The following is a 12756-nucleotide window of genomic DNA, read 5'->3' as shown; positions in this document are numbered from 1 at the left end:
GTACGTGTATGTGTGTGTGTGTGTGTGTGTGAGAGAGCATGTGCCTGACAGCTGCATCAGGTGTGTATTCTGACCCCGAGCGCTCTCTCTCTCTCTCTCCTCCCCCTTCACAGCAAGCTCCAGACTATCGGCTGTATAAGAGCGAGCCTGAGCTGACCACAGTGAAGGAGGAGGTGGACGAGGCCAACGGTGAGGACAAGGACAAGACAGAGGCCACTGCTGAGAGTAAAGACACTGCAGCCTCAAAAGGTACAACTCCTCACTCGCTTACATAAAACTGATGCTGTTACACATAGTGAGTGTTGGATAATTCATTGATATGCATCCAAAAACAAATTTGAAAATACTTACAAAATTGTGGGCTCCTGCTCTAAATGTTTCTGAGCATGTAGACCAGACAGAAATGATCTAATTTCCCAGAGTTCCAGATGATGTTAGGATTTCTTGCTTTAAAGGTCCCATATTTTACACTTTATTGGTGTTTTATTTTAAGTGTTGATCTATGAGAAGATATATTTGTGGTTTTAAGAACCAGAAACCATCTCAATGTAGTTTTACATCTGCTCTCTCAGACTTCTTTCTGGAGCTCCAGTAACAACAGGACGTTCAGCCACTGAGCCTCTCTTCTGATTGGCTGGCTGTTTTCTGAGTGATCGAATAAAAACGCTTTTATTCATAATTTAATCTTTATTTAGTCAGACAGTCTCATTGAGATCAAAATCTCTTTTCCAAGAGAGACCTGAGAACAAGAAGCAGTAACAAGAGACGATCAACAACAGAACTGCACAGTACAAGAAACTTAAGACACAAGCAAAAACATTTACAATAGTCATAAATGAACATCAAATGATAAAGAATTAAAATCTCCAAGGGAGATGTAAGACTCTAGTTTGAGGGCAGTTTGCAGTTCATTCCATTTAAATGGTGCATAGTCCCTCAAACCAGTTCTGCCAATATTAGTGCGAACATGAGGGATATGGAGGGTTAAGTAGTTACTGGATCATGTTCTGTGGATACTAGGTTTGAACCAGCATGACAGTACATATAGCAGATAGACACTTGGAAAGATCAAACCCTGCAATGTTGGATGGTGGGTCCAGGTGAGTCGTGCTGGGGATATTGCTGAGCGCGGTGACTGCTTTGTTGTGACATCACAAAGCTCCAGAAGTCCTGACGGCTGGTTTTAAGGCTCAGTTTCTGAATACAGGCTGTGGGCATTTCTCTGTGGACTGAGGCTTTGATACTTTCACAGTATTAATATAGAACCTAGACCTGCTGAAATCTGCCTTTATACAATATGGGACCTTTAACAGAGAGCACCAGCTTTCAAACCACTAACAAGCAAACTGCTGCTAATAGGACAAACGTGTCCAGGAGGCTTAGACTGCTTGAATTTATTGTGTTGTGTCCATGTTTCTCAAATCTCTGGAGGTTTCAGGGGGGTCACAATTATAAGAAGAAGAATTATAAGACCCTAGCTGAAAGATAATGACATTTTCCTTTAACAGTTGACAGGTGATAACAGCTATTTAACAGATGTTGCATGGTAGCAAGTAGTAAAAATATTTTTCATTCTAAAACAGGTTTATCAGTGGAAATGTGTGACATTGAGGATTTCTGTCAGCTGACATCATATTATTCACATTTCCTTATTTGTGAAAGAAACAAAATGAAATAATGATGTCCCTGACTTTCTCCTGTTTTTCATAACAGTCTTTTTACATGTTTTTCATCTTCTGTGAAATGGAGCGTGGTGAAATGTTCTGCCACATCATGAGCAATTAGCCTGACGGCAGTGTTTGTTTGCTAGTGTGTAAGTGACAGCTTTCCACGCTGTCTCCCCCACAGCGCCCCCCTACCCGGTGGGTATCGTCCCTCCAAGGACCAAATCTCCTATGAGCCCTCCTGAGTCCTCCACCATCGCCTCCTACGTCACCTTGAGGAAGACCAAGAAGTCTGAATCCAGATCAGTAAGTTTTGCCTTCAGCACCAACAGAGGCACAAAACGTGTTTAGATGAAATGAGTCGATCTTAATCCACAGATGTGTCAGAAACAGCCCAGAGGATTTCTGCACATATCACGTTTGCTAGTGTCTCATAGCCTCATAGAGAATCGTTTCCCTTCAGCTTCACTGCATTTCTGTTCATCTCAGAGCTGCAATTTCCTGCTCAAGCCTCTGTCCTGTGTTGTGTTGATTTAGCAGTCACACATACTGTCTTTTTATTATTTTTCTTTGGTTTGTTGAATATACTGTGTATATATATTCTTTTTTTCTTAAATCTGTCTTTAATCACAGCTGATGGAGGTTTCCGCTCCAGTTATTCTTGTCATGCTGCTCCTTGCATGGTGTCTGAATAAATTTACAAAACCAGCAGCAGCTAGGAAACACGTTTTTTCCTGTAGTGTAGAACAAACGGCAGTTTTATTCATTTAAAGTAAATTCTATTTGTGTGAAATTTAAAATATCTCTGGTAATCTACCCATTAAATTCACAAAATATATCATCACACCATACAACGAGGGTGAAAGCATAAGTATTTAACTGAAATTGAAGCAATGAAAAACCTTAAGTGCAGAAAGTATCATGTTTTCTAGACAGTACTTTTAGAAATAAAGTAGCTAACTACAACCATATAGGGTTCTTCAGCTTGTCCCCACAGGAGAACCCTTTTTGCCTCCTGGTACAATCTTTTATGAAGGATCTACCGACCGACCGAATTTACACCATTGGTGTAAAGCTTGGAGCCTTATTTAATTCAACATTAGAGAGAACTCTTATATTAAATACTGGCTCTCTGGAGCAGGGAAGCAAACATATATAATAAAATATAATAAAGGGAGTCTACTATCGCAGTAAGTGCATACAAAACACTTCCTGCACAGTTATTTTACATTAAAAGCCTTTGAGTGCCTTAAAGGGCTAGAATTAACATTAGCAGTAAGGTGAACAGTAAACAGTGAGGCTGATATCAATGAGACCAAGTTACAAACAGTAATGCTGTATCATTTCCCGTCAGTCCCTTTTGCTTAGATGTGCAGTTTCACCCAGTGCAGGGATGGCAGACAATGCATCGAGACCTACTACATAGAAAGGAAATATATTGAATGGATGTTGCAGAAAAAAATGCACGTGTGATGAAAAATAAAGTTTTCATTTCATCAAACCAAAACCTCATAAAAGGGCCAGGACTCTGCCCTCTCTGTTTGTCTGCTCTGTTCAGTGAGTGGCAGAGAGGTGGAGTCTTTAACATATGTGTGATTTTGTCAGACGGTGGTTATATAATCAGGATTTTCGCAGCAGCTGGGAAGTGACGGCTTTAGTGACAGTCTTAAAGGTCCACGTTTCGGTCACTATTTCATACCGGTTTCTGACAACAGAAAAAACATGGAAACAAGAACAGCTTTATTGTGAATTCAGCTGTATTAAAGTAACAAGTGAATTTCCCCAGTGTGCGATCAATAAAGGGTATCTTATCTTATCTTATCTTATCTTATCTTATCTTATCTTATCTTATCTTATCTTATCTTATCTTATCTTATAATACTGTATATGTGACCACAGGGAGTAACAAACAGATAAAAAGCTGAAACACTAGGCAGAATGCCAATTGGATGAGATGGGCTCAGCTGTTTACAGCAGTTCCACATTTTTGCACATTGACCATACACTGTCCAGCCATATATTAAGTTTTAATTGAGCCATTATTTGAATACCATCTTCTATTGGATAATGTAGTGATGTGAGCTGCAGTACAAAAATGTAAAAGCTGCCAGACGGGATCTAATGTAACTGTCCCTGCTGGCTGTTACACCTGCACTACACCGCCATACCCTCAGATATGAGTCACACATGCTGACTGTAGACCTGCTGCTGCAGTGTTTAACTCAGCCGTGCAAGAGTTGAGCAAAACAGACAACATACCAACAGTATTGCTAAGCAAAGGTCAGGCAGCTATAAAACCCAGCAGGGGTTGTCCTCTGAGGGAGCATCGGTGTGCACTTTTCAAAACTGCCTGACTGGCACTGATGCGAGCTAATGAGAAATATAAACCCCTGAGGAAAGAATTTAAAGGTGTGAGTTTGCTCCTGTGCAGGACCGTCCCAGGAGCGCAGTGGATCAGATCGGTTTTGGGGAGCGAGAGGTGGGCAGAACGAGGATGAGTGTGGAGGAACAGCTGGAGAGGATCAGGAGAAACCAGGAGGCCTCGTCGCTCCGAGAGAAGAAGAGGGAAACGCCATCCCGCTCACCCTCCTTCAGCAAAGACAACCCCTTTGTTATCCTGCAGGTGATGTCACAATGCCCCTATATACACACACACACACACACACACACACACACACACACACGCATATACATGTAAGCCTGAAAGTAGGCTCTTGTATTAAACTCTTCTGTGGGCCCTGAAAACTGTCAAACATTTTCAATCTGTTAATTAATTCAATTAATTTAAGTGTGTGTGTGTGTGTGTGTGTGTGTGTGTGTGTGTGTGTGTCTGTGTGTAGACCCGGGCCCAGGCAGAGGGTGCCTGTGCAGACCCTGTGGAGCTGGAAGCAGCTCTGCAGCAGCTGAAGGTGGCTCACATGGAGAGACTCACACCGACTGCACCAAAGGTTCATGGGATATTTGATTACAAATTGTTTATATCATTGTCACATTCAATAAGATGGCAACCAGTTCCAATTGTGGCAACAATATGCATAACATTTTCATCCAAAACAAATGTACATTTTCAAAAACCTTGACAAAAAGAAAGTGTAAATCGACCGTTTTTCCACGTCCAGGAGTTGCTGAGAGCGGAGGAGGTGAAATATGACAAGTGTGAGGAGGTACAGCAGGGCAGGGCTGTGACCCTGCGGAGTGTGAAGGAGCCGCAGGCTGAGACCAACAGCATAGACAACGAGGTAAGACGCCGCAGAGACACACTGTGGACGTAGAGGTTTGTCATAATTCAGTCAGTTCCTGTTGAGGATTCTACTCATTTCACACATTTTCACAGTTTTCTATCCCTTGAAGGTTAAAAATGGAATGGCTTGACATGCTATTAAAGGAGAAGGCTGGATGAGTCTGTTGCTCTCTGATGCCCCTACCCTGTCTGTAGCTCTCAGCTCTAAACCCACTGGTTCTTTAGCTTTGAAAACACCTCACTAATATATGGTTCCATTTCTTTTTAAAGGCTCAGTAAGCTCCTAAAACAGCTGGTAATTGCAGTTTTTAGAAAACCGTTACCCAAACGGGAAGAAATAGCATTTGTTTGGAACTATTTTCAGATGTGGATTAATACACTTTTGATGCTTTAGTGAGTATTTTTGGCAGCAGGACGACATGTGTGGGACTGAGTCAGTGGCTCAGAGGAAGGAGATATATCAGGCTTAGATACACACACAGTATTTGTGAGTAGGATGAATTCATTGTTAGTTTGAGTTTGACAAAAACACATAATTAAAGTGTGAACTACCTCATGAAGATCTCAAACATTGAAAGGTAAAATATACTGTACACTTTCTTAAAATGCACGGTAACTGTTGATGTGGATGTCGGCAATTAGTGAAGTGGTACAGTGGTTGGTGCAGTCAGCTGGAGGCAGCAGACGCAGCAGGTGGTGCAGAATCAAAGGAATTCTATTACACTGCTTCACCGTACGCTGTTAAATTCACAGTCTGTAATCCCAGATCTGTCAGCCACACAGCGGCTAATCGGCCACTGTGGCCGTAACGTCTCTGAATGTAATCTGGGACAATAACAGAGGATTTGTGGGAATGTGGAGGAAGCCAGGTTGGCTTTAAAGGGTTTATCTCCTGGATTCAGCCGGGATCCGGAGCTGGGTCTGGGCTGCTCTCGAGCGGGATGCCACCCTGGAGGTCCATGGGGCCCAGAGTGCGTACAGCACCCTCACTCCCCAGCAGTGAAACACAGACTCATTCATTCATTATTTTCTTTCTTTATTTTTCTGTTTTATCATCTGTCTGCTCATTTATTTTTAATTGGCTTATTTTTGTTTGGTTATATTTCTTATAGGTGCATATTTCATCATTTGCCAGTATCCACATATTCTCTGTAGTGATCAATATTTCCTTTTTATTTCAAAAAGTCAAATAAAAAAAATAAAAAATCTTTGTCATCATGGTGTGACAGCACAGAATCAAAGTCTTGCTGACATAAAAGATGCAGCGTTTGCTTTGAATAAAGACAACTGAGTTCCTTTTACCAATACAGCTTTTTATATATATGTGTGTGTGTGTGTGTGTGTGTGTGTGTGTGTGTGTGTGTGTGTGTGTGTGTGTGTGTGTTTCAGCTGTGTGAGAGGGTGGTGATTCTGGACCTGGGCACAGAGCCTCAGCGTGTGGAGATAGTGAACCTCGAGCCCTTTGAGGATGACGAGAGCAGGGAGCAAGACCTGACGAGCTCACCTACAAACACCACAACTGAAAACAGGTATGGGTGTTTGTGTGTGTGTGTGTGTGTGTGTGTGTCACAAACCACTTGATTGATGAAGGCATGTTTGTCTTCATCAAGGGAAACATACGCCAAAAACACTTGAATTCACCAGAACATGATGAGATTTTTTCAGACACTTGAGGGCAGAGGAATATCCTCTCTCTCTCACTGGGTCTGCCTGCTGTTTGTTGTTGGGCAGGCAGAGTACAGACAGTTAATGATGCGCTGAAAAACTGCTTCCCGCTAAGTTTGTGGACTGAAAACCCAAAACTATGAGTCAAAAAGAGACTAGGCCTGTTTGTGTTTGCACTGAGGTTTGTCTGGCACATTGCTCGGCTTCAAGCATGTCTATCTAGTGTTCATTAGACTAACTGTGGTCGAAGTGACGCGTTCTGCTGATTGTAGCTTCCAGACCCCTGAGCCTGAGACGCCCAGCCCAGAGCCCAAGGAGGAGGAGGGAGACATGACGCAGCAAACCACCAGAGAGGGGAAGCTGGAGAGGAGCCTGGACTCTTACAACCAGTTTACAGCAGATGACAAGAAACACAACAACAACAACAACAACATGTTGGCTTGTGAGTGAAGACTCCCTCCATCGCTGCTGTACATTCATTTACATAGTGTCATAGTAGATATATTTTTAAACACCAAAAAAAACTCTAAATGTAGTTTTACATCTCCTCTCTCAGGCTTCTCTATGGAGCTCTAGTAACAACAGGTCAGTGAGCCAATCAGAAGAGAGGAGGCTCTGAGCCTTTCTTCTGATTTCAAGTAAACACTCAGAGAAACCAAATCCTGCAAGGTTGGATGGTGGGTCCAGGTGCGCGGGGCTTGGGGCATGGCTGTGGGGCGTGGTGACTGTTTTGTTGTGACATCACAATGTTACAGAAGTCCTGACGGCTCAGTTTCTGAATACAGGCTGTGTGCATTTCTCTGGACTTTCACAGTATTAATATAGAACTGACACTGGCTTTACATACAAAAAATCTCAGAGATGCTCTGACATTTGAGAATTTATAGTACAGCCAACAAGCATCACATTTATAATCTCTGCTGTCAATGAAACAGACAGATCAGTCTTATTTATAAAGCCGTAAATCATAAATTTGACCACATGTTGGGTTTTTAAGGCCTGTTTTGATATTTTGAGACTGTTTGTAGGCAAAAAAAAGCTCAATAAAGTCTTATAAAGCAGATTTTACAGCATGTAAAACATCATGTCAGGATCTTCTGGGGCAAAGTACAGAGCTAGCGTCAGCATTTGGTTAGCCTACGTAGCTTAGCATATCATCACTCGTGTTGTTTCACTTAGGAAAACAGTCCTCCAGTCCTTCATTGACTGTTTATTGTCAAATCAAACTGAACAGGCTCCGGAGGTTGGACTTTAATATCACAGATGTATGTGAAGTTTGCTTAAGATAAATCAGACTGTTTCTACCTGTCTCACTCTTCATCTTTGCCTTGGCTGCGTGTGTTAAGATCTACTAAATCTTTCCACAGGTAGCTGACATTCAGTCTTTGCTACAGTACTTTACGCACATACATTTTTGTAAAGGACTGAGGAGCATAGAACAGGAATAGATGGCTGTATTTTACCCGCATTTTAAATAATGTTTTGTTTTTGTTTTTTTTTAGCTTTTGTTTAAGCTTTAGAATAATGAAAAGTAAAGAGTGGTATGCCCAAAAAAAAATTAGATGAGTAAGCCCCAGCTGCACCATAAGTAGATAACTGGACGGATGGATGGAGGGATGGATGGATTATGGCATTCACAGATTAGGACCTTTTCTCTTGTTAAATCTCAGTTTTAATTCAGTTTAAAATTCCCACTGCATTTATTCACACGCCACAAGACCGTGGAACGAGGAGCCTGAATGAAATGACTGTGTTGTGGAACATGTGGCTTTCAAGCTGAACAGACAGCACACTCTAGTGGATGAATAATGAAACTGCAATGTTTTTAAAACAAGGTTATCCAGGAAAGACGGGCTGAGCTTTGAATGTTTCAACATTTTGGAAAAAGTCTTGCTTTGCTTTGTTTTCACTTAGGTGGCTTGATGTTTGTTTTGTTTTTTTTCCTAGCTTAATGAATTACTGTGAATCCTCATCACTCACGTTCATCACTTCTCCTCCCTGCAGCGCAGACATTCACCTTGGTGAGCAGCGACACGTGAGCGACGCCGGCCTTGACATCCACACTGGCATCCCGTAGAGCCCAAATGTAGCCAGCCTGCACAGAGCATGCTCCACGGCTTCCTGCGTTTACAACAGAACTACTTTGATACTACTGTTACATGCCCACAAGGAGATTGAGACCGAGAGGATGACGGGCCCCACCCCCCACCCCCCGCTAACGGACTGAACAACACACAGACGGGCCGCCATCACATCCAGACAGAGAGAAAGGCAGATGTACTGTATCTTTAGCACCTATTAGATCTGTTCATACTGATGTTTCCTGAAGCTAAACATTAAATCCACGTTGTCATATTTATCCCAAAACATTTATGCATAAATATAAGATTGTGAAATGGTTTAGTTATAAAGGAGGTTACAGATGTTACAGATGTCTGAGCAAGGCCAGGAATGTTCTGCATGCATCTATAAAGATAAATCAGTCTGATGTTAACATTACAACACTCTTTTTGTTCCTAATGAGTCGCCAGCTATGCAGGAAATCATCAGCCACACACGGTTCATTACTGAAAGAGATGTGTCAACTGATTTCTTAAACTACTTGATCTGCATGACAGTCGTCCCTCCGGCCCTGAACACAGGTAACGAGTGAATAACAAGTGTGTATTGTACAGGGTTAGTGCTACATCTGTTTCAGCCAGCTGTACCGGTTCACACCTGGAGGCAGGTCTATCCAGTACAATCACAGTCTGAACGGTTGGTCACTGGAGCGGTTGATTTAGTCCTCTGGCTCCTCAGCAGTAGTAATGAGGGGACCAATGCTGTTTGTGGTCTCTTCTGTTCCCTCTGATTTTACAGGTTAGATTTAATAACAAAATCAGACTCAGGCTGTTGTTTGCCTTGGAGAAAGTACTGTTTCTCTGTTTCTCTTCCTATATCTCCCCATTTGAGAGTCGGTAATGGTTAAACATCAGCTATCAAACACCAATTAAACAACCTCACTCACTACTGTCACTCACTGGTACAAGTAATGGGCCCAGTAGAGAAAGATGAAAAATAAAACAAAGGCACTGACATACATGTTTCACAATATGAATTTTTCTTCATTTGAAGGATTTACTTCACGGTCTGTGACGCATTCTCAGTGGGTGTTGGGCTACACCAGGGAAAACCCCACAGTTTCTGTTTTTATTTTGATGGACAGAATCTCTAGAAGATGTCAGGTAATGTGCAGTAGTTCTGTTGGTTTTTTATCAGACCATGACCCGCAGCGCCCACAGGGACAGTTTACAGCAGAGTGTGAAGCAGCTGGTTTTAGAGTCTGAGAGCATGGTGCACCGCTGGAAAATAGAGTGAGCCAACAAAATGAGTTCCCCTGACAGGGTGGCCGGGCTCATCCTGAGAGAGAGGACGAGGGGGACTGGAGTGAAACCAGTGCTATTTCCTATAGAAAGGAACCAGTTGAGGTGATTCAGGCATCTGATTAGGATGCATCCTGGACATCCTGATCTTTAGTGATCTTCCAGGCGTGTCCAACTCAAAGGAGGTCATTAGGTAACAACATACACAAGAGAACAGTTAATCCCTGCAACACTATGACTGAGATGGCGACATCTGGTCAGGAATAGGACACTTTTTCCATTTCTATGGGCTGCAGTCTTATACAAGCCACTGGCTAAAGTAGGTAGAGTGCATTATAACTTACTGTTTCACTGCAGTTGTTAGAGAATACTACCTGTCCACTGCAGTATAAACTCAGATTACTGTGTTTTAAAATTTGTATTTAATGCCGTTCACCCAGTCAGGATGAATTACATGTAAAGAAAATGCTGAACACACAGTCCTGTTCAGTCTTTCCTATCCTTGGCTCAGCTGGTCCATTGCCTTTTGTTACCACAGACTCTAAGTGAGTGTCATTTTTCTCTTGATTTTAAGAGCTACAGCTATAAGTATAAAAGATGAAACCATTTCACAATCTTGACTGTATGTACGACTTGTTTTGGGGGAAATAAAGCTCCATAGAAACATGTTGCTAAATACATACACACATGTCAATATACAAAACCTTTTGATACCTTACTAAGTATTAAAGTCAGCTTAACATAATAATGATTAAAATTAGAGTATTCTACTGGTCTGGAGGAAGGGAGGGGTTAGCTGTTACTGAGCTGCTGGAGGTGAGTGTACAGCTGTATATAGGAGCACGCAAGACGGGCTAAGCACCAAAACTCAACACACATGCAGTGCTTTACTTTAACCCCAAAGTGACCGCTGATGGTCTTGGATTTTAAACCTGCTCTGATTTTAATTCTTAGTGTTGATTTGAGACCAGAGGCTCCCTTATCGCTCTATTTTCTTTTTTTGCACCTGCAACATAACAGATTGTCCTTCATTGGATATATATATATATAAATATATATTAAAAAAAGTATATAAACAAACTTAAAGCAGATTTTTACTTCAACAAGGTGCCACTTCATGCTGCTGTTTTCCTCTTTTTTTTCTGGACAGAACTAAGTCTCTTGCAGAAGTTGTGATTATTTATGTCGAGCAGACAGTCTGTTGGATGACACACACAGTATGTGAATGTTTTGGATTCCCACTTTGCTTTGTTGTTTTTTTTTTTTTTTTTAGTTGTCTCTTTTTGTTCTTCTTTCTTTGGTTTACATTAGTTAGAAGATATACAGTAAAGAGGCTGAGGACACGACACAGATGAGACATTCTGGGTTTGAATCTGTCCCAGGTGGTGAAGAATCGGAGAATAGCACATGTACGAAGCAATAAGTCGGACTTTGGAGCTCCAGGATATAAAAGAAATTTAAAAAGAGATGTATAAACTGTAAAAAAATAAAAATAAATAAAATTAAAAAATAAAACAAGATAGCATAATTTATGTACACACTGAAAAGAAGAAGAGCGAATATTATAACTATAAGAGGTTATTATTAATATTATTAGGGTCAATATGCAAAAAGTTCATACCCATCTGTTTTATATCATGTGAAATAAATGTTGATGTTCTTAAAACATGCTCGTAGCTGTTTTTTTTCCTTTTTCATCCATGTTAGTTTGACTTCTGCTTTTCAGGTTTAGTGCTTCTTTCCTTTTGTCCATTTATTTGATTTAGAATAACCCTGTGGTTCCCTGCCTTGTGACTCTTTCAAAGGAAAACAAGTTAAATGATCCATTATTTTACCAGAGAAAAGCCAGAAAGTATCATTTTAATTTATGGGATTTTTTCTGTTCTTTTTGACTTTTACCTTTTGGTGAATCCTCAGATTGACCCCCAGCTTGAGAAATACTGGCTAAAGAACATGCACTGAGTGAACATGATGGCTCTTATCAAATGTATGTATGTAGGGTTTTCAGTTGTAGTTTATAATAATAATAATATGATAGATCAATAATCTAGTACATGGACATTGAGTTGTGACTGTTTTGTCAACTATTGTCGAGAACAAACTTTCATGATTTTAAGCCTACACAAACAAAAAGTTCCAAAAGTCCTCCAAAAGTCCTTTGAATAATAATAAAAGGCCATGTGATATGGTTGAAAGCTGTGGAAAAGATTAGTAAGTGGATCATGACATTTTTTTTCCAGAAAAAAAAAATCAAACTGCAAAAAAACTAATTATGCTGCAGAAAATTCATATTTGAGCATTAGTAATCATTCCACTCACTACTGTGTATTAATTAACCATCTGTGAGCTGAGGTGTGGAATATTTTGTGGCCTAATATACCTGAAATTGTATCATTAGAGAGGACATCTTTTCTCCATGTTAGCACAGGCAGTACAGGAGCAGGCCTTCATCTCAATGCAACAAGTTGGCCACTCAGGTCAGAGCAGCTCAGAGTGTCCAGACAGAGTGGAGATAGTCAGTTTAAAACGAGAACCGCTGTGGTCCAGTCATGGAGGCTGAAACAGGCTAAAAACAGCAGCGGTTCCTTCAGGAATATGCACCTCGCTGAGATAAGAACGTGCCTTTTCAGCACTTTCTGAGTTGGATCATTTTTCTGTTTGTCGGAACACGTGGAGCTGAGAGGCCACAATGCCAAAGATCGTCCATGTTTACGAAGATGATTCACTCCGTATACAGCAAAAGCTCAGTCTGCTCCTCCTAGTGGTGCCTGGACACCAGACCAATCAGCGAGCTCATGTTGGACCAATCACAATCATTTATCTG

The 12756-nt window shown here is 41.2% G+C and overlaps 1 protein-coding gene across 10 annotated transcripts in view; it reads left to right on the top strand.

The window, feature by feature from the left end:
• LOC111667333 (pleckstrin homology domain-containing family A member 5-like) overlaps positions 1-11598 on the top strand; it is a 218679-nt gene extending 207081 nt beyond the window's left edge. For 7 of the 10 annotated variants that reach the window (XM_087178445.1, XM_087178446.1, XM_087178441.1 and 4 more), the window contains 8 exons: positions 114-249; positions 1849-1970; positions 4096-4287; positions 4505-4612; positions 4784-4903; positions 6295-6434; positions 6843-7012; positions 8580-11598. In XM_087178445.1, coding sequence (XP_087034571.1) covers positions 114-249; positions 1849-1970; positions 4096-4287; positions 4505-4612; positions 4784-4903; positions 6295-6434; positions 6843-7012; positions 8580-8647 — 1056 coding nt within the window. In that variant the 3' untranslated portion in view covers positions 8648-11598. Of the gene's footprint in view, positions 1-113; positions 250-1848; positions 1971-4095; positions 4288-4504; positions 4613-4783; positions 4904-6294; positions 6435-6842; positions 7013-7126; positions 7156-8574 lie in introns of all 10 variants that reach the window. The other 3 variants (XM_087178439.1, XM_023423011.2, XM_087178440.1) reach the window with 2 other exon arrangements.
• Positions 11599-12756: the final 1158 nt, after the last annotated feature.

The sequence above is a fragment of the Seriola lalandi genome, unplaced genomic scaffold (assembly GCF_002814215.2).
Source record: "Seriola lalandi dorsalis isolate HSWRI2012SDOR001 ecotype SW California unplaced genomic scaffold, Sedor1 jcf7180002054688, whole genome shotgun sequence".
In the NCBI taxonomy this organism is placed as follows: domain Eukaryota; kingdom Metazoa; phylum Chordata; class Actinopteri; order Carangiformes; family Carangidae; genus Seriola; species Seriola lalandi.
This window is presented reverse-complemented; position numbering and strand designations above follow the sequence as displayed.